Raw genomic sequence first — 27,461 nt, 5'->3', positions numbered from 1 at the left:
TGACAATCACAAGGCTTTTCTCCGCCCAGTCAGTGACGGAAAACTCGTGACTGGAACCTGAGCGCCGGCCGAGCGCAGAGGAGCCGGGGGGGGGGGGGGGGGGGGCGGAGCTACAAGCCCAGACCGCGAGGAAGCCCCCGACGGGCGGCGCGTGCGCAGTCTCTCGCCGCGGGACCTCCTTCCCGCCGCTGAGACTAGGAAGCCGGACGCCAAATCTGTCCCCGCGCAGCCGCCGCCGCCGGGCGCCGGGGCGGCCGCCCGCTCCGAGGCGCGCCTGCGCACGTCCCCACGCACGCGCTGGCGTACGGCGGCGGCCAGGGGTCGCGAGCCGGTGGAGGACCCGCGCGCGGAGGAGCCCGGAGAGTCGGCGCTTCTTCCCTCCCTCTCCCATTCCCCTCCCCGCTCCCTCCCCCCCCTCCCCAAGAATGTTCCGCTACGAGGTGAGCCGCCGCGACCGGAAGTGACCCCTCCCTTGCTCCCGCACAAGCCCAGCTCTCTTTCTGTCTGTCTCTCACGCGCGTCGGTCCCGCGCTCTTGGGGGGAGGGGGTGGCCGGGGGGACCCGGGGGACCTCTTGGAGGGCGTCGGTTCTGGGGTCGCGGGTTTCAGCCGCGGGTGGTGAGCCAGCTTCGGGGGGGGCGGGACAGCCCTGTCGGCGGCCGGCGGAGAGAGCTGACCTCTGTGTTGGGGTGGGGCGGGCCCGTGAAGTACCGTGACCACACAGCCCCCAGCCCCGGAGGAGCGCCGAGGGGAGAGCCTTGCTCCCGCAGCCGGTGATTCCTGTGGAGGAGTCACTCGGGAAAGGCCAGAGACGCGTTTCCCGCCCTGGACACGGAAGCGTCTCCCTCTCACAAACGGGCGACCGTCAGGTCCCCGGGGCCCGGACTTGCCTTCTGACTGGGGCCGAGGACTGTTGACTGAAGAGGACTGGGGGTTGGGGAGGGCTGTGTCCCGCAGAAGTTCCTTGGGGGAGAGTGGACGGAGACGTGGGTTGGGGGAAGGTCCCGGGAATGCGGGACTTGTCGAGAGTCTTGGCCCTGAGGCTAACTCGCTGTGTGACCTCTAGCGACTTCTGATCCTTGGACAGGGTTTCTGGGATTTGTAGAACTGACAGGGTTGGTCTAGGTAATCCCTAAGAGCCTCTCCAATTTGAGAAGCAGTGATTTGGTTCGGTAGACTTTCGTGGTTTGCGAGTGCTTCGAGAAGTTGCTTCTGATGTGGAGGCAGTCGCCTGCTTGTTTCGTGTTGGGTTTGGGAGTACTTAAGATGGGTAGACTGGCCCTTGAACCTAACTTTTCATTTGGGAACAGCCTTGCTGAGAGGTGGTCAGTCAAGATATATCAGAAATGTGACTGCAGAGAGAGTGTGGAGTTCCGACCCTGAGTCTTTGAAAACTGTGGACACATAGACCTGCTATTTGATAGGAATGGCTCAAGATCAAACTGGCTTTATGTAAATATGGAGAGAAGTGATGAGATGCAGTAGGCAAAGTTCCCAAGAAAACTTGGAAAATTAATCAGTTGAGAAGTGAAATGAAGGGCGAGGGAAGGGAATGTTTAGAACACACCTAGGTTGTTATGGTGATATCTAGCATTGTTTAGCAATATCCAGCGTTTGTCTAAAACTTTGCCTTCTTTGAGCCTCACAACACCTCTGAAGGAGATGGTATTGTCCCTGCATTACCACTTAAAAGAGATTGTGGTTTAAAGTCTTAACACAGCCTGAGACACAGTAGGTGCTCAGAAAGTATTGAATGAATTAATCAGAAGGGGTGTGGCTTGTCCAGGTTGGCATCACTTGGAGGAGTAGAGACGGAGCTCGAACTTGTCACATCACAGTTTTTCAAGAGTTCACTGTGATTGAAAACTTAGCTTTCTCTACAAAGTTTGAGCCTATAGAAAAACAAAATGGGTGAAGGAAAATGAAGAGAAAGCTTTAAAAGGGATTCATAGTTGAGAATATGACATGAACATGGGGAAGATGAGAATTTAAGTGAAAAATAATAACTCGGGCAAGTGTTCATTTTCAGTTGTCATTGTAACCAGTGATGGAAAGGAAGTTGCAGGCCTAATTTCTTGGTTGCATGAGGAAATGCTATTATTAGAGCCTTGATAAATAGAGAAATGGAAGTTTGGGGGAAGAGGTTAAATAAATAGGAAAGAGAAGTTGAAAGAAAAGGTACTGAATCTTCCAATGTCAGGGAAATTGGGGGATAGAAAAAATGCCATCTGTACAGAAAGTCATAATGAAGCTATTGTGTTGATTGGTAAGGTAAGAAGAACATTTTTAGAACATTTTGAAAATGAAGTTGTGAACTTCCTGAATAGCTAATCTTTTTTCTCTTTTTTTTTTTTTAGTCTTTGGAGGATTGTCCTCTGGATGAAGATGAAGATGCATTTCAGGGCCTGGGAGAGGAGGACGAAGAGATTGATCAATTCAATGATGATACATTTGGGTCAGGTGCAGTTGGTAAGTGACAGCTTTCTTTTATAATGTCTTGGTCTCCTGCTCTTTTCAAATGCTGTCTTTTTATCAGCATTGATACTTTTGTCTTAGCAGGAGTATCCTCATTCACAGAGTTGGCAGACTTCTGTTCTTCACGCCGAGCATCTACCCTGCTCCTCTCGGCTTCTGTTTGCCTCACTTACATAACCAGGTGTTTCTCTAAGCCCTGTCCCTTCCAGTTTTATGATCTGTGGCCCTCAGTTGACACTATGAGAAAATCAAGTGATTAAAGAAGTGCACATTTTATAAAGGCTTAAAATAGTCTTAGAAGAAGGAAATATTTTTTCTGGAACATATAACTTAAGGAAAACTAGTGGCCTAGAAGAAAACTCAGATTCAGATATGTATGTTTTAAAATTTAGTTGATCAATAGTATATAGCATGCTCCTGCTGTTGTACTGTAGTATATTCAGTAAAATAGAGTTTTTGATTCCAAGAATTTCGGTGATAGAAAGTCTTCATAAGTTAGAAAAGTGCTGTGCACAGATGGGATTTTCTCATCCCTGGAGATAGAAAATATTTCGGGAGTTGGAAGAGGTTAAAAAATTAAACAGCCAAACTAAAGTAGAGGTCACAGTTATAATTACTGAGATGAGAAATTTAGGGGGCAAGTTTATATGATAAAGTTCAAAAATTGAGATTCTAGAACAAGCATTCTTATAAGTTAAAATTAAACTGTACTTAAAAGATGAATAGGTAAGGGAATTCCCTGGTGGTCCAGTGCTTAGGACTGAACTCTCACTGCCAAGGGCCTGGGGTCCATTTCTGGTTGGAGAACTAAGATCCAGCATGTGCGAGGCCAAAAAAAAGAGAGAGATGCAGCTACCCTTTGCTTTGACTGATGGTGTTGAAAAACAACAATGACCACATTTACCCTGGGATGTGTGAATATATGGAGTTTCTTTGAACTCTGTCTAAGCAACAAATATTCAAACTTAAGTAATAAGGAAGAAGAAGAGGAAACTTATCAGTATGGGGTAACCCCAAAATGTAGAACATTAAAAACAAACAAGAGGTCTTTAAAAATATCATATTGGCTACTGGTTTTGCAGTGACCAAAATGGCTTAAGTTTGTTTAAGCTTAGACCGAGTTGAGTGAACTGGCAAAAATGAAAAAATGTTCTCTGTTCAGTCAGGGTTTACAGAATTCACTGGAGAGCTAAAACTGCTGCTTTTGGGAGCAGCAAGAGAAGTATTTAAGGTAGAAGCAAGGCTCATTACAACAGGGAACTGAAGACCTTTTGGATTACAGCCGTAATTTAAGGGATGAGCTCATCCAAGAGGATGACATGATCTAAGATGCTGTTCTTTCTCCATGGAGATCACAGGGAAGGGGAGGAAGAACAGAGAATGACAAAAGCAGGGAACTGATGGGAATTGCAGATTATATTTGAAACTTTAGGTGAAAACCTAAAGAATACGATAAAGCTACAAACAAGTGTGTGCTTGCTTCTGGAACTCTTTCTCTCTTAAAATATTGTACTGAATGTTACCATTTTGTAGCAAATTAGTCTGTATTAAAATGAAGTATATTAAGGTGAGATATAGTAAATGTCCTCAGTTTTGAACCTGGACAGGAGAGAAATGGTCTTGCCTTCTCCCTGCCCTCCAGAGTGCTTGACAGTTTTTTTTCCTGAATTTCTGTGTTTCTCCCAAGATAAGGAAAGTATTGCCTTAAAAGTATTTTAAAGTATGCAGAATTGTATTTTATGGGATGGAAAAGCGAAAAATGCACACACATTGAAAAAGCCCCTAGGGTTACACAGTAAAAGAACAGGTGGTAAAAAGTAAGAGCAGTGAAATAGCATGTGGGTAGCCCATTTTTGTACCCTGAGGCACAAGGATGATTAAGGACTTCTTGGTCTACAGAGTCTGTAGTGGAGAAAAGATTTTCAAATGTGAGCCCTTAACATTGAGGCAATTGTAAGGTTAAAATCCTAGTTCCTCCTGACACCTCGATATAAATAGTATACAGATTTATAAAAGAAAAGTTCTTTCTAAATCTACCTGTGACTTGTTTAATATATTTCCATAGGTGGGTAGAGAATTTAAACAAGAAGGTAGAATGTTAGACCTGTGATATATGTTTTGACTTGATGGTTTTTAACTCCAGGAGTGAGTATCTTGAGTAGTACCTGTTAATACAGTAGTTATTTTAAGTCACTGGCTACAAATGCTCTGATGTCACCTTTCTGTAAGAAACTAGTCAGTGTCTTTGCATGGAAAAAAACATTTGCATCATCTTTGAGCAATAAATGGGCCACAGTAACCTCAACTCATTCTCTAAAAATGAAAGCTTACACTTCCAAGGTGCTTATTATATGCTCGGGACCATTCTAAATGTTTTACATATATTATTAATCCTCATAGCAACCTTATGAAGTAGGTACTATTATTATCGTCATTTTAGCCAATGAAGAAGGAAAGTGCCAGAGAGGTTAAGTAACTATAAATACAATCAGTGTAAACTACAAGTTATGTTTTAACAGTCTTTGGGGAATCCTTGGAAATCTTCTGACTCCACGTGGAAGGATCCTCATTCTTTCTTCCTCCTTTTTACTGATAGCTGCTGAAATCTTTAGAGACTGAGATTGCTCTAAAATTAAATTAACTCTGTTTCTTCTTTATTTTGTTTTTATTCAGATATATCCCTGAGACAAATTTGAAGGGAACTACCACAACAAGTACGTGTTTATAAAAGCAGACAGGGTTTTAGTAACTCACATCTGGGTATAGGTTAATTTTTTTAAACATTTGTGTTTATTTGGCTGTACTGAGTCTTAGTTTTGTCACATGAGAATCTTCATTGTGGCATATGGGATCTAGTTCCCTGACCAGGGGTTGAACCAGGGCTGTCTGCATTGGGAGCACAGAGTCTTAGCCATTGGACCACCAGGGAAGTCCCAGAGTATAGGTTAATTAGTTGAAGGAAAATAGGTATATCTTTCACTTCATTTCTCTTGTTATTTTTTTCCCCTACCCTTTGTCATTTTGATGAGCGTGGGTTGACGTCAAACAAACAAGTAACTCTCTTTTTCAGTCATTCGAAGAAGATACAGAGTGAAGTGTCCTTTTACACCAAGGACATGTGTGTTCTCTGACATTGCTTCACAAAACAAGAAATACCTAAAATGACAACGATGGTGTTCTGTGGCATAGATTTCTTTACTTACATGTTTGAAAAAGTAACAATTCACAACAGAGCCTTTCTTACAGAATATGGCTACTAATCAGTGTTTTTTAAATTAATTACTAAGGACAAGTAGATTATAACTTTACATATAGTAAAGTTAGTAAATAGGATTATGAGAAGTGAATGGAAACTCTTCTACATTAGAATTAATCCATTAACAAATCAGTTTCTTAAATTTGGGTAATGTTTTTTAAAAATCCCATAATTTGGGATTATAGACTACTTCTTTTTTTTTCCCCCCTTTTTTGGCATTGTTGAGTCAGTGAGGTTGGAAAAAGCAGTTGGTCTTCAGAGCATGCTTAGCTTACTCTTCTTTAGCAAAGATGGCACAAAATATTGTCACAATTGATTTTTGATTATGCTATTCTTTTTTTTAATAACTGATGATTTAGTACTATAAATTTTCGTCTAAACTATATTTTTCCCTTACTGTACATAGTACATTCAAATCTACCACAGTGCTCCAAGACTACACAGTGGTTCTGATCGTATCAGATTATAAATTTGGAAATCCCACTTAACCTTGTTTTTATCAGTAGTTACATGTTTCTACTTTTAAAAATTTAACATTACTGAAGAATTGTGGGGAAGTTTCACGAAGTTACATATTTGTATAATGTTTAAATTTTTTTAGCAAACATGTATTGTAAACAGGAAAAAAGAGGAGAGATACTTTTAACAAGTTGCATATGAAGGTCTGAATCTTTTTTTGAAGTAACTATCATTTATTACACCCTGAGTATATACAAGACACTTTTTTTTTCTTTGCATGTTGTTTGCAGTCCTTCTCCTTTCTTTAAATGAGATATATAGAAAAATTAAATGGGGAGGGTTGTCATTAAGGACAGTTCTCAGAATTCTGTGTTGTGATGTTAGTTATAAAGAGAATTACCTATTGTCTCTTTATGTTGGATTTTGCATAACATACAAAACTAAAATAAGAATAAAAATACGTAACTTATGCAAGAGATTACATGGGGTTTTGGTGGGTTAGATGAGGCGATGGTAAGAATTAAAATGAAAAGATTATTTAGAGAAAGCGTCAGTGAGGAGGGAAAGAAAGGTATCTGAATTTGAGTGCTAAAAGGAGCAAAATAGTAGCGCTTTTATGATGGAGGTAGAAGGGAATGATGAGTGATGTGGTTAAGGAGCCTGGAATGAGAGGAGTGATGGAGGTGAGGTCTAGTTCTGGAGAAGCTGATAAAGGCTTCTGAAGATTTTCATCTGCGAAATGATGCTCTGTCATCATAAACAATGAGAAACTAACCTAGTATCAGTGATACAGACTCTATAGTAGTATACAGAAATGGAGACAGTTAAACAAGAGGGCCGACCCTCACCTTTACCCTGGGCGTACTTGGAGTAGCCTCCTAACAGACCTCCATGCTTTCCGTAGTGTGACCCTCTTCTCTCCAAATCTGTTCTCAGCACATCAGCCAGATCGATTCTTTCAGCAAGTCCAGCCACATCCTGACCTCCAGGGGCCCCATTTCAGAGCAGCTCTAAAGGACCTTCGAGAGTTCCTTCTGATCCACACCGACCTCGTTTTTCTTCTACTCTTCACCCTTGTTTGTTCAGTCCAAACACAGTCCTTGCTGCTTCTGAAAATTGTCAGTCTCCCATCCTAAGTCCTCGATACTGACCGTCCTCTGCCTGAGACACTCTTCCCCTAGATATCCACATGGCTAACTTCTTAACTCTTGAATTTTTGCCCAAATGTCACTTTCCTTGTCTGTTTCTTATGGCGATGTATGCCATGCACCTAGAACAGTGTTTGTCACATAATAGATGCTCAAAACACACTAACTGGATGAAATGAATGGATTTAAAAGCTTGTAAAGAAGGTGACAGTTATCTAAGAGAAAGTTGTATGCTAGCATGAGTTTTTGCCTAAAATGTCACAGAATCTCAAACCCACAGGTGTAGTATACATATATATCACCAATTTAGAAATCAGTTTCAGAATATAATCTAGATGCCATTGCTAATGTATTAATCTATTACTCAAAACGTTTGAATTTTATTCCTGATAGGATGTTTGTTCTCAATAGTGAGAAGCCCCCTTCAAATGCACCCTGTTAATTTAAACCTTATTTCATGTGTCTAGGTGGAAATTTAACTTCCCACCTGTCTTCTGGAGTTGGAACTGTTTATTTGGTTAATAGAAGAATTTCATGAAACTTTTTATTCCAATATGAACTCTGTTTCTTTTTCTGATTTCCTCGTAGATGATGATTGGCAGGAAGCACATGAGCGCCTGGCTGAACTGGAAGAGAAGCTGCCTGCAGCAGTTAATGAACAAACCGGCAATGGGGAAAGGGATGAGATGGACTTGTTGGGTGACCATGAGGAAAATCTGGCAGAGAGGCTCAGTAAGATGGTGATTGAAAATGAACTCGAAGACCCAGCTATCATGAGGGCGGTACAGACCAGGCCAGTGTTGCAAGTAAGTGGCTGTGAGCTGGAGCAGACTAGTAATTGAAGCAGAGTATTGGGCTTTGCTATTGCTATTTCTGGGTGTTCATTGGAAGGAGTGATGCTGAAGCTGAAACTCCAGTACTTTGGCCACCTCATGCGAAGAGATGACTCATTGGAAAAGACCCTGATGCTGGGAGGGATTGGGGGCAGGAGGAGAAGGGGACGACAGAGGATGAGATGGCTGGATGGCATCACCAACTCGATGGGCATGAATTTGAGTAGACCCGGAAGCTGGTGATGGACAGGGAGACCTGGTGTGCTGCGATTCATGGGGTCGCAAAGAGTTGGACACGACTGAGGGACTGAACTGAACTGAACTGAACTGACTGCTATTTGATTTCATTTATTATACTGAGAGAATTACACGTGCCATAGAAATTTGGTGATATTATTCCTTATGATAGCAATTCAGGAGATGACATTGGGATATAAGGTATTTTCTAGAATGCTATATAGGGGCTCCCTTGGTGGCTCAGATGGTAAAGTATCTGCCTGCAGTGCAGGAGACCCGGGTTTGATCCCTGGGTCGGGAAGATCCCCTGGAGAAGGAGATGGCAACCCACTCCAGTATTCTTGCCTGGAGAATCCCATGGACGGAGGAGCCTGGTAGGCTACAGTCCATGGGATCGCAGAGTCGGACAGGACTGAGTGACTTCACTTTCTCTTTCACAGAATGCTATAGTTTCTTTATCTTCAACAGTTGCAGCTCTTTGGGAGCTTTTTTCAGCACAAACTGATAAGTTGCCCAGAGAGTCTGCACTATTCCACACTATGTGTGTGTTTTCCTTTCTTGCTAGCCCCAACCAGGAAGTCTGAATTCCAGCATCTGGGATGGATCCGAAGTTCTGAGGCGAATCCGAGGACCCCTGCTTGCTCAGGTACTAGACGTTTTTCATTATATAAAATTCCTAGCATCCGCAGCCTGGCTCTTGTTGTTGCCCACCCCCCCCCCCCCCCCCACCGCCGCCTTGCTGCGGCGATGTATAGATGTGTGCTCCCTGCTGGCCTTGTGTTGATCTCACCGTCCAGCAGCCACAGCTGAGCCTCAGACTCCATGGTAATGCGCACTTGGTTGTGCTTTCCTTGGAAATGGTTGAAAGGGAGCCGTTGGAACTTGAAAATTTTGGCAGCTTATGATCTCAATTTCAATTACAATCATTTTAGGGGCTTCCCAGGTGACGCTAGTGATAAAGAATCTGCCTGCAGTGCAGGAGCTGGAAGAGACATGGGTTCTACCCCTGGGCCAGGAAGATGCCCTGGAGTAGGAAATGGCAGCTCACTGCAGTATTCCTGCCTGGAATACATGGACAGAGGAACCTGGCGGGCTACAGTCCACAGGGCCGCAGAGAGTCGGACACAACCAAGCGACTGAACACACACACAGTCATATTTAGGCACAACTGTCAGGACAGAACAGATTGATGTTTGCAGTGGTTGAGGGTAATGGGAGATTTAGACTACAAAGGGGTGGTACTGAGGAAGTTTGGGGAGTGATAAAACTTCTGTGTCTTGATTTTGGTGGTAGGTCCAGGACTTGGTACATTTATCAGAATTTACTTCTATATGCCACAGAGGGTAAATTTTACTGGATGTGAAATGAAACTAAATAGAAATTTTAAAAATAATTTCTCAAGGTATTGGGCATCTGGAAAGGTGATTAAGAGATTTCGAGCTAGCTAATTTTTTTAACACTACTTCCTCAAATAGGAAATGCCTACAGTGTCTGTGTTAGAATATGCCTTGCCTCAGAGGCCCCCCCAGGGCCCAGAAGACGATCGGGACCTTTCCGAGCGTGCATTACCAAGGCGGTCCACCTCGCCTGTCATTGGGAGTCCTCCTGTTAAAGCTGTCCCCATAGGCACCCCACCTAAGCAGATGGCTGTGCCCAGCTTCAACCAGCAGGTACCTCTCATCAACAGGCACTCAGCCCAGGATACTGGGAATCTGGGCACAATTCTTTGGGAAATGTGCTACTGGGAGGAGGGTGGAAGTGTGGGGTAGGCATTAGATTAGAAAGAAAAATAGCCAATTAGAGGAGAAGTTAGCACAAATAAGAGACACATTCCCCAATGCCCTTTGCTGGTGCTGCTCCTGGTGCTGCTGCCTTTTAATTGGGGGAGAAAAAGGGTAGTTAACCACATTTAGTGTAAATATCCTTTTTAAAGTGTTTTGCTGGCTGCCCACAACCTTGGCAGAGAGGTGGCTGAAAGCTGGGGGGAGTGGGAACACAGAGCATTGTCCACATCCCTTTTTACCTTTAAGATATCCCTGCTTTCCCTAGAGCCTGTGCAGTCCTGTTCCATAGACTTCCCTCCACCTGAAACCAGCAGCTGGAAAGGAAGGCCAATGTGGAAGGTATGGGGGGAGGGTGGTACTGGTATGGCCTAGTTAGGCTCAATATCCTCTGAAATGGTGGAGTCACAGTGGACACGAAAGAGCTGAGCATGGCGGCCATATCACAGGGGCTTCAGAATAGGACTTAGTTAATCCTCCAGCTTTCTTATCATTCCATCTCCCTCACTGCTACCAAAACATATCCTCTTGGAGAGAATTTGCAAGTCAGAATATCTGCTGGTACCTCCCTCAGATAGCATGGAAGGGTGGGGATAACTGGAGAATTAGCTAAATCTTCCTCAGTTAAAAAGTGGCACGTTGCTTGATATTTGTGAGAGGAAGTGACTGAAGGTTCTACATGTGGACCAGAGCCATAGCAGTTTGCTTAGAAGTAGGGCTTTGCATTGAGTTCTGTGTCTCTGCCAGTGCTCGAGGGGAGGGAGTATAGGTGGAGGAAAAACTGACTTCACTGAGTGTAGTTGTATGTATGTTTGTCCTCGTAGATTCTGTGTCCAAAGCCTGTCCATGTTCGGCCCCCAATGCCACCACGGTATCCTGCTCCCTATGGTGAGAGGATGTCTCCAAACCAGCTCTGCAGTGTCCCGGTATGTCACTCTGCAACCTAGTGAAGACGTGCAGTGTGTATTTTCTGATCAGTGCCTGGTGTATTGATACCTCCTAAATGATAATGTTTTTCATAATCTCCATACTTGAATTTCTGGATCTTAGAGTCCCCAGGTCAGGAGATAATGGTTCATCGTGTTCAGCTATTTCTTACCTCAACTCATTTCGTATCTTTAAAGATCTAAACTTGGTATGATCTGGTTTCGTGCTATTACAGTCCTTCAGTCTACTGCTTTCTTTTTCACGTTACATAATCCTAGTGCTTGGTGATTTCTAGCATTGCTCTCTCTTACATTCCTTCAGTGGACAGCTCAGCTCCACCCTTTGAGAGTTTTCCTGTCCACGTCTATTCTGCATTTCTATTGAGTTCCGCTGTTATTTCCCTGTTTTTATGGTATGACTCTAATGTTTTCTTTTCCTTTTTTTTTTTAGAACTCCTCCCTGCTGGGCCACCCTTTCCCCCCTAGTGTCCCTCCTGTCCTCAGCCCCCTCCAGAGAGCACAGCTTCTTGGAGGAGCGCAGGTAAGCCTAGGATTAGCTCAGCCCGTCAAGAGCTCGCCTTACCCTCCTAAGGTTCACTAGCTCACATTCCCCCCCTTTTTTTTTTGCTACTAGTCAATTCCTACTGCCTCTTCTTTCTTCCCCCCATTACTTTCTCAAGCAAAGTTACTGATGGAAGCAGTATTCACTATTCTATGGATGAAAGTAAGGGGACCTGCCAGTCAACTAAATCCAAGATCTTGTTCTTGCAGCTACAGCCCGGACGGATGTCTCCCAGCCAGTTTGCACGGGTCCCTGGATTCGTGGGCAGCCCGCTTGCTGCCATGAATCCCAAGCTGTTGCAAGGGCGAGTCGGGCAGATGCTCCCCCCGGCGCCAGGCTTCCGCGCCTTCTTCAGCGCCCCACCCCCCGCTACACCGCCACCTCCGCAGCAGCACCCCCCCGGTCCAGGACCCCACCTGCAAAACCTAAGGTATACAGAAAGTGCCGCTGTCTATTCCTTGTCCACTGAGCGTCTTGATCATTGACGTTTAGTGGTAGAAGGTAGAAGTCTCTTTGCTATTTTCAAATGATGTATTTTGAGATGTTATTTGATCCTCAAGTTGCCAAACACAGAAATGTTTGAAGGTCTCCAAGGTTTCATATGAATCACATTTCCCTCGAGTCACTTGCTTCCTGGGCTTGCCAGATGGCTCAGTGATAAAGAACTGCCTGCTAGTGCTGGAGAGGTGGGTTCCATCCCTGGGTTGGTAGGATCCCCTGGAGAAGGAAATGGCGACCCCTCCAGGATTCTTGCCTGGGAAGTCCCATGGACAGAGGAGCCTGATGAGCTACAGTCCTTGGGGTCACAAAGAGTAGGACACAACTGAACAACTAAACAACAACAAGATGCTTCCTGCTTACATTTGCACATTAGTCACCTTTTTCATTTCTTCTAAAGTTTCTTACGTCTTATGTATCCATTTGACACACACACACATACATGCACACAGTGCTTCTCACTTAACAAGAATGGTCTTACACTAAGCAGCAGAGAGGGAAGTCCCTGACGGTCCCGTGGTTAGGACTCCATGCTTTCACTGCCATGGCCCAGGTTCAGTCAGGGGAACTGAGATCATGCAGCCAAAAAAAAAAAAGAGGAACAGAGATATGGATGCTGAGTTGTCAGCTAATCAAAGTGCTTAGCTACTTGCTTGCTTCCACTGTGATTTTACGATAAGAGAGGTTTAAGTTGCTTCTTCAGTGAAATTGTGTTTTTTATATATCACGTTGTCTCAGGGTTCTCCTGAGAAGCAAAACCAATAGGGTATACATAAATAAAGAACAGATTTACTCTAAGGCATTGGCTTACATGATTGTGGGGTTAGGAAGTCCAAAATCCGTAGGGCAGGCCAGCAGGCTGGACATTCTGTTAGGACTTGTGGTTGCAACCTGAGGTCTGAATTTGTAGGGCAGGTGAGCAGGCTGGAAACTCAGTCAGGCCTTCCCATGTTCCAGTCTTGAGGCAAAATTCCTTCTCTGGGAAACTGGTTTTCCTTTTAGGGCCTTCAGCTGATTGGCAAGGCCCACCCACATTATCTAGGGCCATCTCTCTATTTCTTAAAGTTAGCTAATTGTAAATGTTAATAGCATCAACAAAATACCATCACAGCAATATCTAGATGAGTGACTGTCCAAACAGTTGGGTATCTTAGACAAGTTGACATATTAACCATCACATGTATATTTTCAGTGTCATTTCCAAATGTGAATTTGAGTACATTAAATTTAGATAGAGACTTCTCTAACAGTTAGGAGCAAAGAGAATTAAACTAGCTTACTGCTGGTTTACTCAGATTTTATGATTGTCTTCTTAGGAGTTGAGAATTGTCTTTTGTGGAATACATAAAAATACAGCTATATCTTCCTTCTGAAAGATCTTAGCGTAGACACCAGCATTCCCTTGGGTGAACCTGTGTGAAGTGATCCAGTGTTGACCACATTCTTTAAAACTTCAGGTCATCAGAAGGACAGAACTGATCATCTTTGCCTTTTTTCTTAGATCGCAGGCCCCAGTGTTTAGACCAGACACAACCCACCTTCACCCACAGCACCGCCGGCTCCTGCACCAGAGGCAGCAGCAGAGTAGAAGGTAAGTGCTTATCTCCTCTCGTGGCTTCTTCATTTAGGTTTCATTTTTGAAACCTAATTTAGCTTGCTTTTTAAGTAAATTTAATCAATATTGAGCTTATTTCAACTGGCTAAGTCAGATCATATGTGCTGTTTTATGTTTTTAATGCACAAGCTTTGAATGACTAGAGCTTATCAACTTATTTCCAAGTTAACAAAATTCTGAAATGCAGATCTGGGGTGGGGGGTGGTCAACATATTATACTCACTTCTTACCAAGTTCTTCCCATACTTTTAACTGCATTTTGTTTACCATCTCGGCTCAGAGGCGGTCTTGAAGTATAGTCTCTAGCATTATGTTTGGGTTTTATGTAAAGCCAACAGTCACTTTCTTCTTGCCTCTGTTTAATCCTCATTCAAATATATATTTATATATGTGGCCCCAGCTGTGTACCAGCTACTGTGGTCAGTTTGGGGGATTGAAAGAACAAGACATACCAAACCCTTGCTTTCCTGGAGCTTTATCATCATTTATCATCATTCTTATACATAAGAGAATTATACACAACTTTGAAATTTTCTCAGCCTTCCCTTTTATGGTTCTTTGTGTATAATTTCCTTTTTCTTTCAAAAAAAAATTACAGAATATTTTTTGCAGAGGTAAAAAACTAGTATGGGCCTTTAAGACACAAAAAATACAAACCATAAAGGAAAAGATTGATAATACATTTGATTGTTAAAATACGAAACTTCTCAGGCCTGCAATTGACATTATAGTGTTGTGCATTTCAGAATTTAAAAGGGTAGATCTCATGTTAAGTGTCTTACCCCCCCACCCCCAAAAAAGGGAAGAAGAACAAAGAGACCCAAGGAGTGGGTGTATATGTCTAGTGCCTTGTTTATGCTGATGGCATCACCGGTGTTTGCATGTGTCCAGACTTAACAGCTTGTATACATTAAATTGTACAGTTCTTTGTACAGCAGTTATCACTGAATAAAGGTGTTTACAAATATTTTCAATGAAATTGTAAAAATATATTAAACTTCCATATAACAAAAGGCATCAAACACAAGTGTGCATTTTTCAATAGAGGAAACCTACATGGCTCATAAAAACGAAAAGATTTTTAGGCTCACTTATAATCAGAAGAGTGCAGATTGAAATTAGATAACCATTTTATATCCTCAGCAAAACATGAAGTGTCTCAACACTGTCGTTAGCAGAAATGGAGTATATATAGCCTTTGGAGAGAGAATTTGGCAATAAACAATAAGGTTGATAATGTGGATACATTGAATCCTAGCAGTTTTACTTCTCAGAATATACCTGGGTATATTATCAGTGTGGACAAGTATGAAACACATAATATTGAATAAGAATCAAGGAGCAGAATTTTATGCCTAATACCATTTATGTAAAATGGAATACTACTGTATGATATTTAAAGGTAGATGTACAAGTAATAAAAGTATAAAAATATTTCATGAAGGATATGTATCAAAGTCAGGATAGTGGTTCCTACAGGAAGGAAGGGAAGCTGGAAACTGTGATCTCAAGGGCTGTAGGTGGGCCTTCAACTGTAAACATAGCACTGTATTACTTTAATATTAATTTTTAAAAATCTGAAGCAAATTTGACCCAATAATTTTTTCATTAAGTCCAGATTGTGAATAAATGGATTTTTGAATAATGTTTGCTGGACTTTTCTGTTTAAAGTATATCATAATTTTCGACACATTGTGAAAAGTATGTAGACATGGAGTCAGGCTGGCCTGTGTTCAGACCTCCCACTGCTGCCAGGAGTACTGCTCTGGGCAAGTTACCTGATCTCTTCTGAGCTCAATTTATTGTCTTAAGTGGGGAAAATAAACCTACAAACCTCATAGGGTTATTGTGGGGCTTATACACAAGTCCATAGGTGAAAGTGCTTAGCTAACGGTAAGGCACTCAGATCATAGGCTAGTCCTCTCATTATGTATTGCATAGCTCTTTCCTCTCAAATTCTGTTAAGATTCTATTCTTTTTCGCTCCTCTTTTAATAAAAGCAAAGGGGAATCTTTTTTTTTTTTTAGTTGGCCTGTTTTACTGCAGTATTGTTACAAGACGTAATTCATGTATCCACTTGGAGTGCATGTGGCCTGTATTTCTTTTCCAGTCAGCATCGGAATCTCAACGGTGCAGGAGACAGAGGGGGTCACCGGAGCAGTCATCAGGATCATATCCGAAAGGATCCGTATGCCAACCTCATGCTGCAGCGAGAAAAAGACTGGGTCTCTAAAATCCAGATGATGCAACTGCAAAGCACTGATCCCTACCTGGATGATTTTTATTACCAGGTATGTCCTCTGTGCCATTTGAAAGATAAGTTTAGTCGCTTACCCTGGTGAAGGTACCCATTTAAATATTGGTAGAATTTTCTTCTGAGGTAGTCTTCAAGTGAGTAAGAAATCTGTCCCGTTTTTCAAGCCGAAGAATCACAATATTCACTGAAAGGTTTGCATATATGCCTTTTATTTCTAAACTGTAGAGACTTTCAAACCAATATTTTCAAATCTTTTTGGCATCAGTACTGTGGTTCTTAAATTAAGAATTTTGGCAGTCTAATGATGTTTTCATTGATGCTAATTTGGAAGGCTGGGATTTTTTGATAAAGTAAATTCTTGGCAATCTAACAAAAGTTAAAAACGAATACGTTTATAGAGTACGAGTAGTATTGCTGCCACTGGTATAAGTTGTTTCGTGGTAAAGAGCAGTCATATTCTGTGCTTGGTGCAACTGAAATCATCTTCTCACGTGGTAGAATTACTTTGAAAAACTGGAGAAACTGTCAGCTGCTGAAGAAGTGCAAGGTGATGGCCCGAAAAAGGAGCGTACCAAGCTCATCACGCCTCAGGTGGCCAAGCTGGAGCACACCTACAAGCCAGGTGAGGTCCCTGTCCCCACACCCACAGCGGAGAGATGCGCTGTGCTGCTGACAGAACAGCGGCAACTGTGCAGATGACGGGACGGAGATGTTTGACGTGCAAGGTGCTGTCGTCCTTGACAGGTGGGGAGGTCCGCCTTATTCAACATGGAGTGAATAGTTTGACAGATGACCTTTTAAGTCCATTTCTGCTTGAGATTCCATGACTTCTTAAAATGTTGTAATTTCTAGTATCCATAAAATAGATAAGGGGAAGATATTTCAGACTTTTTATTATTACAACCAAAAAAAAAAAAACTGGGAAAGGATAGATTTTGAGATTGCCTTAGATAATACATTGATTTTTGTAGTAAATTTTTAGGTCCTGAGTAGACTAGAGAACATAGGACCTCCCTGGCAGTCTAGTGGTTATGACTCTGTGCTTCCACTGCAGGGGGCTTGAGTTCCATCCCTGGTCAGGGGAAATAAAATCCCCACATGCAACACAGTGGGGCTTCCCTGGAGGCTCAGTAGTAGAGAACCACCTACCAGTGCAAGGGACAGAGGAGACGCAGGCTCATTCCCTGGGTCAGGAAGATCCGCTGGAGAAGGAAATGGCAGCCTGCTTCAGTATTCTTGCCTGGGAAATCACACGGACAGAGGAGCCTGGTGGGCTGCAGTCCATGGGGTCATAAAGAGTCAGAGACGACTCAGCGACTGAACAACAACTGGCCACGCAGTGGGGCCAGAAAAGAGAGACTGCAATGATCTTTGAATGCTGTCTGCCTGCGTTGCTGGGTTTTTACTTGTTGGCAATTTTTTGTCCTTGCAGTGCAGTTTGAGGGCTCTTTGGGAAAGCTCACTGTCTCTAGTGTGAATAATCCCCGAAAAATGATTGATGCTGTTGTGACATCTCGGAGTGAGGATGATGTAAGTAGCCACAGAACTGTGTGTTTAAGGAAGTCTGGGTCAGCGCTGCTTCTTCAAGGGTCCCTGGGTTGAAATTCTAAGGCAGCCAGGCAGGACCTGGGGTGGCAGGAGCCTTTGAACTGGGTAACCCTGGCTACAAACAGCATTAGCTGTTTATTCCAATTTTTAAAACTATCATTTTCTATGTGTTTAAGATTTTCCTATGATATCTTCATTTTCCATTGCATTCTCCAATACCTTTTGCTTAGCTATGAATTTAGTTAATAGTTTATATGTGGGTTAATTCAGTCAACTCTGTGACCTTTCTCCACGTTACTTTTGTTTGGTTATTAATCCTCACAGTACTGTGACAAATAGAATTACCTATAGAATTTACCAGCAGTAAATTTTTCTTAACATGAGAGTTCATATTAAAAAGTCTTGTCTTTTTTTAGGAGACAAAAGAAAAACAGGTTCGGGACAAAAGACGAAAAACCCTTTTCATAATTGAGAAAGTAAGTTTTAGCATTGCTAAAGTTGCTGTAGTTTCAGTTAAGCAAACTGTGAAATATATGTGTACGCAGCATGTGGGAAAGTAAGCAATCGGTTAGTGTCCTGTGATTTTAATTAATGTACATGTCTGTGTAAAGTGCCTGTTGTGTATAGGGCATGCTGGAAAGGAATGTGGTTTACCTCACCTATGGCCTCATGGAGAAGGCACTGCAGTTACAGTTAGAAGTCCTGGGGTTTTGTCCAAGCTTGTTCAGTTAACGGCTCAGTGTTTTAGGGCAGGGCATCTTTCTAAGAAAACGAAAAGAAAAATTACACTGTTCTGCCTGTGAATTGATTGTCTGTTCAGTCAGTTCATGTATATTTATTGACCATTCCCTGAGTGCTGGGCACTGTCCTGGGTTCTAAGGAAAATCAGTAGTAGGCAGTTAGTGTTGAAGTATAAAACACCATGTTTTGGGGCATGAGTATAGGAGTTAAGAGCACAGACTCTGAGAACAGGCTCCGAATCATGTCTTAGTCATTTCTCACCAAGTCTGTGACTTGAGGCAGGTTATTTAACTTTTCTGTGCTGTCCTTGGTTTCTTTATCTTTAAAAATGAAAGGGGTAGGAGTCTGTTTCTCACTGGGCTGTGGTGAGTATCCGGTGAGTGAGTATTTGCACAGTGCTTGGACAGGGCCTGGGACCCTGTAGTCAAGCTAGCTGTTACCGCTTTTACAGACAGAGGGCGTCACTGGGCGCCGTGGTTCCCATCGTTTACATTACTACGCTGCTGCTGCTGCTGGAAAGTTTGGAAAGTGGTCAAGAAGGGACAGGGAATGATACCTGAAGGAATTTTTTTTTTTAAGTTGTTTCACTGTGTTTCTCTGGGTTTAAAAGAGCAGGTTTTTTCCCTCTGATTCTTATTTCCGTGGGCTCTCACTCTTGTGTTGTTGCCTGGTAGTCCTAAGCTGCGAGGTTGTTTACCTGATGCTCTGAGTTGCTGAGGCCTGCTGTGTCTCTCTCAGACCTACAGTTTACTGCTTGACGTGGAGGATTACGAAAGGCGTTACCTCCTAAGTGTGGAAGAAGAGCGACCTGCCCTGATGGATGAAAGAAAGCACAAAGTTTGTTGCATGTATGACAACTTAAGGGGGAAATTGCCTGGACAGGAGAGGTAAGAATTGTGTCCTTTGGTAAAAACATTAGTATCGCTAGATTCCTTTGAGCTTTATACATTCTGCCCTTACCCTTCCTTACCATTGCAGTAAGCTCAGAGTCTTTCCTTTTGGCCTAACTCAAATGCCACCCCATATAAAACATTTTAGAATCCTTTTGAGCGGGGGGAGAAGAAATATATGTATCTCAAATCCATTTATTTTGCAAGTACCTCTGCAATATCTATTAGGAACAGTTCTGGATGCTGGAGACAGTGGGAAACATTATTTAGTTTCTTTTGTTGAGCTTACAGATTGTATCTAGTTTATGCTTACTAATGTTCAACCGTGTAATCTATGTATTTTCTTTCCCACTAAGATGGAAAGTGTAAACATTCATACTTTCTTGGGATTACCATACAGTTCTTATTTGCTATGGAAGCCAATCAGTCTTCCAGTGGAGACTAAGCTCCTTAGTGTAATTTCTCTGTCTTTCTGTCATCTCTCTCCCACCCAGTATCTGGAATACAATCTTGCCAATGGTAAATGTTCTATAAATCACAATATTTATTTGATGAATGCAAGAGGACGCTCCCTTTGTCTTTGCCCGTTCAAGAGAATTGATGATTCTTTTAAGCCAGGACATACGCAAAACAAAACTTTTTGAAAAGGACCTTCTTTTTAGCACATCTTTTCAGGGTTGGACTGACAGGGAGCTTGGTCAATAAATCTGGGTTTCTCCGTAGATTGGACTATTATGCAGCCAGTAAAATCTGTGTAAAGTGTTATTTATTGCCATGGAAAAGTGCTCATAAGTTGTTGAGTAAAAAAAGTCAAGTAACAAGCCATATAAATTATATGGGTTCCCCCCCTTTTTAAAAAGTGAAAGATAGAAATATACACAACAGAAATGTCTTCAAAATGATAACACTAGCAAATTATCTCTGAGATTATGAATATTATTATTTTTTATATATATTTTCAGATTTTGCTGTTTTAACTATGTCATTTGTGTAGTTACTTGAAAGTTAATAAAGGAAATCAATGCCTATAGTTTGATTAGTTTTTTTAATGTACAAGTGTTGAAATGATTTTCAGTATTCATGAAACTCGAAGAATTTACTTTTTATTATTTGGTTGAGAGTTGGTAAAGTAATTCTCACTGTTTTGTAGTACAGATCATTGCAGAGCGAAAATAAATGCAGTGTGTTCATCCAGTAACATGTGAGAGGGGAAAGTGGGTTTTTACATTGTTCTCGCTGACCTAAGTTTTCCCCCGCAGGCCAAGTGATGACCACTTTGTACAGATCATGTGTATCCGAAAGGGGAAGAGAATGGTGGCCCGGATTCTGCCTTTCCTCTCCACAGAGCAAGCAGCTGACATTCTCATGACAACAGCCAGGAACCTCCCTTTCCTCATCAAGAAGGACGCCCAGGATGAGGTGACCTGCCATGTGGGGGTCCTCTTTCCTTTGGGTCTTCACAGTGGATAAGATTTCTAGAAGCCAGACTTCTTATTTTCCCCCTTTTCCCTTTTGTGTTCTTTTACCTAATCTTTGGCTTAATGATTTGAGTATTTAAAGCAAAAACTACTTCTTTGTAATTTTAATGCCACTTCTTTATCCAACAGACCATGTTCCTAAACGTGAGGAAAGCAGTAATTCCATCTTATCTGACACAGCTGTTAAGCTGTGATCTGTATCAGAACTGCTTTGGAAGCAAATAGTTCGGCCTTACCTGACTTGCTGAATCGGTATTTACGGAGAGAAGATCAGGCCCCCAGCTGGGTCTGACCGCTCAGTATTTGCAGTTTATGATCTTGGTTACCTTGCTGGATATAAAGTATCATTCATGGGCTGTTATTAGTGGCTTAACACTGACCTGTAGGCTTACTTGAATGGTGTCCCACAGGAATTGGGCCAGTGCTTTTAAGCAGTTTAAACTGGGCTAGAATTTGTGGGTTTTATTTTCTTTATTCTTAGTAGTAGTGTTTTAAATTTTATTTATTTTTGACTGTGCTGGGTCTTTGTCGCTGCGTGGGCGTTCCTCCAGTGCCGGCAAGCAGGGCCACTCTGGTTACGGTGCTTGGACTTCTCTGGTTGCAGAGCACAGGCTCTCGGGTGTGCGGGCTTTAGTAGTTGGGGTACACTGGCATAGTTACTCCGAGGCATGTGGGATCCTCCCATACCAGGGATCAAACCCATGTCTCCTAAATTGGCAGGCAGATTCTTTACTGCTGAGCCACTAGGGAAGCCATGGGCTAGAATTTGAAATATGATTATCAAGTTTGTAAGAATTGCCCTCTGCTTATTCCTATCACAGTGCTTGAAAGATTAGCAAAATTCGAAATAGTATTAGTAGTTCAAAGCAAGAAATTGATACAGTTAGCACAAAGGGCTAGTATTACTAAGTATGAGATTCAGAATAATGGAATTTGAGAGTGAACCCGAAAGACGTGAAAATTATTCTTTCTGAAATAATAGAATTGAAAGAATTTCTTCACTCAGCAAATACTTACTAAGCACTTCTGTGTACCAGGCACACAGATTAGGACCTATAAGTACAGCGCCTAGTTCTTGGTGCTAGGAGTTAGGAACCCCGAGAGGCCTGCTGTAGTGGAGCTTACCTGCTAGTGAGGAAAACTTGGTTGAATATAGAGGCTAAGACTTTACCTGTATGTGTTAAAGAGTAATAGACCACATTTCTAAATACTGTTTGTTTGAAGTAATAGCAGGTTCCAGGTCTGAGGCATAAAACGTACAAGATAATTATGGAATATCATGTCAGAAACCAAGAAAGCTGAAAGATTACTGTGGTTCTGTGTAAAAGATGCACAGACCAACTTGAAGGAACCTCCTTTCGGTCACAATGGGATAATTTGTGTCAGAAACAAAAATTAATACCAGTGGATTGATGTAGATCAGATATGTTTAATGAGTTCATAATGATATGAAAAAAATGTACTAAACACTTTGAGAGATTGCTCGGCCATCAACTCATTATTCTGAAAATAATAATTTACTGAAAATAATAATTACACTTCCCTGCCACATTACAGCCAAATGTCAAGGTGACTAGAGTGTTGATATTAGGAAGTTCTTTATGGAAGAATTTCAGCTAATTCCAAAGAAACAAGAAAATTACTGTTTTACAGCTCCTAATGGAAAAGACAGTCCATCTGGGCAGCAGCCATTCCTGGAGCTGAAAGCGTGAGGTTAGAGATGAATGGGGCTTTTCTCACTTCTTTGGTCAGGGCAGGCTGGCCACACCTGAACCCACAGATGACCGTCAGCCCCAGGGAGGGGAGCAGCGTGACTGTGCGCTCCCTGACCCCGCTCAGGGAGCTCTTGGCCCTCCGTGGGGTGTCCTTGCTGCGAACCACCCTGCCCCCTCTGCTGAACTGGAGTTCAATCAAACCTCTGATCCTAATTACCAGTTTTTATGGGGGAAAGACTGAAGATCGGGTCATTGTTAAGTGACACCACAGAGGTGCCATTAGCCAGATTCAAACTCTGGGACAGATGACCCAATTTCTTCAAATAAATGGCTGGAGAAAAGGAGATGGGCAAGTGATGGAGGACCTGTTAACAGATTCTAAAAGCCTTAAAGCCACATGCAACGTGTGGGTCTGATTTGAATCATCATTAGAACAAATCAGCTCCTAGACATTTTTGAGACAGTCGGACGAATTTGAGTTTGGAGATGGATATTAGATGATAATTAAGGAGTTAAACTTCCACGGTTACGGTAGTATTGTGAGAGAATTGAAGTATTGCTGTTTATGAAAAAGATGACGTGATATGGGAAGAACGTAGATTTAATGAGGTTGGCAGCCTGTTATTGATTGAATTGTTGTTGAAGTTGGGTTGTGGGTACGTGGACTTCACTGTACTGTTGTTTGTACTTTTGTGTATGTTTAAAAACGCTTCCGGCTTGCCAGGTGGAACTTGTGGTAAAGACCTCACCTGCCAGTGCAGGAGATGGAAGAGACATGGGTGCCGTCCCTGGGTCGGAAAGATCCCCTGGAGGCGAGGATGGCAGCCCACTCCAGGATTCCTGCCTGGAGACGCCCATAGACAGGGGGGCCTGGCAGATTACAGTCCATAGGTCGCACAGAGTTGGACACAACTGAAGTGACTTAGTACGCACGCAAGAATGCTTTAATTTTTAAAGCTGTTTATTTAGAATAGTTGATCATGATAAGGAGTCTTCTCTATCCTTGAATGCTACTTAAAGTAGAACCAGCCATCATTTTTTATGCTATGGTCATTGAGTGCTGGAAGCACCCTCGATTTCCTTTCAAGCGTCATAACCTAGTTACACCAGTAGCTCTGTATTTTAATTTCCCAGTCTGGGCCTTATGGCAAAGCAGAATGAGTGAACTAGCAGGCTGGTATCCAACAGCCTTGAATTCTGGTTCTAGCTACTAGCTTTGTAATCAAAGTCTTGAGTTTCTGATCACTTGCTTCTCTGATCTATAAACATTGGTTGATCATTCTCCATTTCCTCATTGAGCTTTTATAAAGATAAATCAAGATACACTTAAGTCTGAAAATACTTCTCAGTAAGTCTCTAACTCTCAGAATTTACCTGTGCTAGAGTGCCTCTCGTGGTGTATTAAAGTCGCCCGTTTACTCACGGCTTCTCTGTTTAGAGCCCTGAGGGTGTGTGCTGTTTACCATGTTTTTAGCCCACAGTGCCTGGTATGTTGTGAGCATCTGAGTATTTGCAGAATGAATACCGATGTTTTATCATGTATCTTGCCATGTGTTTAAGAAGTGATTTTGCACCCTTGGTTCACACAGGTAACGCTGTTCTGTGCGAGTGGGAAAATCCTCAGCAGTTCCCGTGGAATCCGCTGCTGAGATGCTGACAGCATCTGCTGCTTGTCAGGCTCCTCTGTTGCAGCTTGCCTGGGGCAGTGAGGCTGAAGTACAGTAGCAGACTGTGACGGCCTGTCCGTTCTGTTTTCCGTAGGTGCTGCCATGCCTATTGAGTCCCTTCTCTCTCCTCCTCTACCATCTTCCACCAGTGACTGTCACCAGCCTTCTGCAGCAGCTGATGAACCTACCTCAGAGCGCAGCGGCCCCAGCTCCGTCCAACCCACACCTCTGTGCTGTGCTCCAGAACAAGGTGAGCCCTGAGCCCTGCGAGCCGTCGCAGTCTGAGTTACGGCTGAAAGTAAGCGCTGTGGCCGTCGGGGTGGGGGAAGAGGAGGGTGAGGGGTTGGAACTGAAACCTTCAGCCGGGAGTTCCATTTAGCTCGTGGTGACAGAAGCTGGAGATGTAGTGATTTTCACAGGACAGGGTGCTCTGTACCGCACGTGGAGAAAACCTGCTTCTGTCGGGGTGCAGACTCCTCCGGCCCCCACTGTGCCGTCCCAGCAGCGGCTGCCCCGCTTGCGTCCTCTCGGGTCCATGGTGGGTGTGGGTGCAGGGCCCCGCTCTGCATCAGGAGAGGTGGGTTTAGAGGGCTGAGGGGCTTGGGGGAGCTGGCCTCCTCACTGGGACCTCTTCCCAGAGCTGTAACCACCAACTTCTACTTAATCTCAATGGCCAGCTCTCCGTCACGTGCCACACCCAAGTGCAGGGAAAGCTGGAACACCTCTGAGTTCATGCCATTGTCACCACGGGTGAAGTCAGATCTAGCAGGAGGAAAGCAGATTATGTAGGTAATTAGTGGTCTCTGCCACGAGACATCCCAGTTCCTGTTTCCTTTATATCAGATTAAAGGTCCAGAGACTCCCAGGGGAAGCGTAAATACAGAAGAAGAGCGTGAGCTTTTAGAACAGGTTTCCACTCCTCGTCGACCGTGTCCTAGGTTTGTGACCATGAACAGATCATTTCGCTTTGCTGAGCCCCGGTTTCCTGATCTGTAAAGTGGAGGTGATGTCAGCGTTGCTTAGATGAGCAGGCAGCCGTGAATGATGCAGTTTAATGCTGGGTACACAGTGGCGCTCACTGGGGACCATCCGGTACAGTGAAGGGAAAAGGAGACCCAAGGGTTTTCTTCTGGCACCTGCAAACCTGGAGAGCCTGGCTCGAAGGGCCGTGAGCACCCCAGAGACTGAGAGGGTGACAGTGCCTTGGGACGTAAGACCGGGGCCCCCAGGTTATGTGCCTTCCATGTTATTTGGTCTCTTAGCTTTAATTTTGATAAAGGCAGTCTCTGACAGTGACATGAAGGGAACTTTGTGGAAAGGTAAAGTTATCCTCGGTGAGGTGAACTCAGAGAGGGGGGGATGGAATCCCAGAATCTGCCCAGCTTCTTTTCATGGTTGATGATAGCCATGATTCACGCGTTTAACCTCGGTCTTGTTCATGTTTGTGCCCCTTTAGAGTCCATGATTTCTGCTGTTACTGCCCACAGAGTAAAATAAATATTTATATATCTCTCTACAGCATGTTGCTAAATTTTAACAGTCCTAGATATGGTGGATGAATCTGTTTATCCTCTCTCTCTTTTTATCTTTTAAACTCTCATTAACATCCTCTAAGCCTTTATATTTCCAGATATGTATGTCATTTTTTAAGGAAATGTTTTCTTCACAGCCTGATCATTCCATTTCCCTTTCTTTGTATATTTTCTCACAGGGCTTTAACACCTGTTTTCTTAATTCAAACTCTATTTTTTATTTGTATTTTTTTGTTTGTTCTATAAACTTTAATTTTCTGTTTCAAAATTTGTCTTCATGTGACTTTCCCTTATACTTCTGGGAGAAAAGCTAACCCCCCTCCCCCCCCCCCCCCCTTATCTTGGGGCAGGGAAGAGTTCGCTTGTAGTCAAAGGGTGGGATGGGGGAGCCAGGGGCTCCTGTTGCCCTTGAGAGGGCCTGAACTGCTGGGTCAGGAGGGGCCGCCTCGGCTCTGAGTGGCTCAGAGCAGCACGGCGCGGGGGCCTGCCTTCAGCGCCTCCCCTGACCGCCTGGCCTGGCCATGGCGCGGCGCCGGCGCAGTGCTATCTGACGCCCTCTGTCTCCTCACAGTTCGGCCTGTCACTGCTCCTCGTCGTCCTGAGCCGCGGGGAAGACCTACAGAGCTCAGACCCCGCTTCAGAATCGGCGCAAAGCAACCCGTGGTCAGTCTGGGCCGTGTTTCTTCTTTGTAGTTCTTTGAGGTCCTCTTTTGTATTCCTTTCTTACATTATTATTATTATCGGTTTTCCCTGTCAGGACGGAGGTGATGTTCGTGGCAACCCGAGAACTTTTGCGGATTCCCCAGACGGGCCTGGCCAAGCCAATCTCTATACCCACAAACCTAGTATCCCTCTTTTCTCGTTATGTTGACCGACAGAAACTGAACTTGCTGGAGTCAAAACTGCAGTAAGTTGGAAACAGGACAATTCCACATCTCACTGAAGTTGGCACTTTAGAAGTTACGTTGAGGAGGCTGGGGGTGAGAGGGGCGTAGGATGTCATGAATCCGGTGGAAGAGATTAAAGACTTCTGTGAAATACTCGAATGTCTGCTGGATGAAAGCGCTGTGGCCGCAGCAGAGCCTCCCAGTGAGATGAGAGCTGGGGTCCAGGAGAGGTCACGCCGGGCTGGGGTTCTGGGGCAGGCGACTGCTCTCTGAACTCATTCACACGGTCTCCTCTCTCTCTTTGTGCCGCAGGCTAGTTCAGGGGATACGGTAAAGGCTCCACGCGTGTCCTGGCCTCTGGCTGCCTCCCGCTCAGCTGCCGTCACCAGTGGAGTGTGGTTTTTAACGAGGGAGGGAAGGTAGCTCACTCCCCAGAGCGTCTGGTGGGACCGAGCCCCACTCACAGGGGTAGTCTCTGAATGCCAGGTACTGCCCACTGCTCTGTGAAATGTGGCTGGGTTCATCCTTGTGCTGGTTTCCTTACCTTCTGTGTGACAGTCCTGCATGTCCCACTTGACTAGATTCTTCTCCATTCTGCCTTTTCTTTGCCCTCGAGACACAAACATAACCTCTCCCTTCATCCCCCCACCACTGCTCCAGCTCAGAGTAGGTCGTAGCCTGCCACAGGATTCCTTCCCTCCTCGCCCCTTATTAATATGACTGTAGGAAAGCTGATGAAGTAGAAATATATATATATATGCGCGCACACACCCCGGATTTGTACGATTATGTGGTCTCCAAAGGGTCCTTAAAGAACGAGTTTAGGCTGAGAAATTTAGTTGACACACAATCCCTTCTCTAACCACAAACCAGCTGATGTGTTTTTAGTCTGTTCCTCATCCATCTTGTGATTAATTTGATGGGTTCTACTTGTTCTAATAAAGTGTAGGGTGTGCA

The 27,461-nt window shown here is 43.6% G+C and overlaps 1 protein-coding gene across 5 annotated transcripts; it reads left to right on the top strand.

Annotated features, from left to right (window-relative positions):
* The first annotated feature begins 126 nt into the window (after window positions 1-126).
* Window positions 127-27,461, top strand: PATL1 (PAT1 homolog 1, processing body mRNA decay factor). Of its 5 annotated transcripts, none has more exons than XM_043914411.1 (20): window positions 127-440; window positions 2,357-2,468; window positions 7,926-8,143; window positions 8,973-9,053; window positions 9,883-10,077; window positions 10,459-10,530; window positions 11,013-11,114; window positions 11,566-11,655; window positions 11,886-12,106; window positions 13,676-13,765; window positions 15,900-16,080; window positions 16,545-16,668; window positions 17,479-17,576; window positions 18,011-18,070; window positions 19,074-19,222; window positions 20,485-20,644; window positions 24,180-24,335; window positions 26,189-26,280; window positions 26,375-26,524; window positions 26,817-27,461. In XM_043914411.1, exons 1-20 carry the CDS (start codon window positions 426-428, stop codon window positions 26,836-26,838), a joined length of 2,388 nt encoding a protein of 795 aa, XP_043770346.1. In that variant the 5' UTR covers window positions 127-425; the 3' UTR covers window positions 26,839-27,461. The 5 variants fall into 5 exon arrangements, with proteins under 5 accessions (XP_043770346.1, XP_043770364.1, XP_043770339.1 ...); XM_043914404.1 differs by lacking the exon at window positions 127-440 and adding an exon at window positions 563-2,270; XM_043914437.1 differs by lacking the exon at window positions 127-440 and adding an exon at window positions 5,148-5,188 and having other exon boundaries at window positions 2,360-2,468.

The sequence above is a fragment of the Cervus elaphus genome, chromosome 1 (genome assembly GCF_910594005.1).
Source record: "Cervus elaphus chromosome 1, mCerEla1.1, whole genome shotgun sequence".
NCBI lineage: Eukaryota > Metazoa > Chordata > Mammalia > Artiodactyla > Cervidae > Cervus > Cervus elaphus.
Note: the sequence above shows the minus strand (reverse complement) of the source record. Positions and strands in the feature narration are given on the sequence as shown.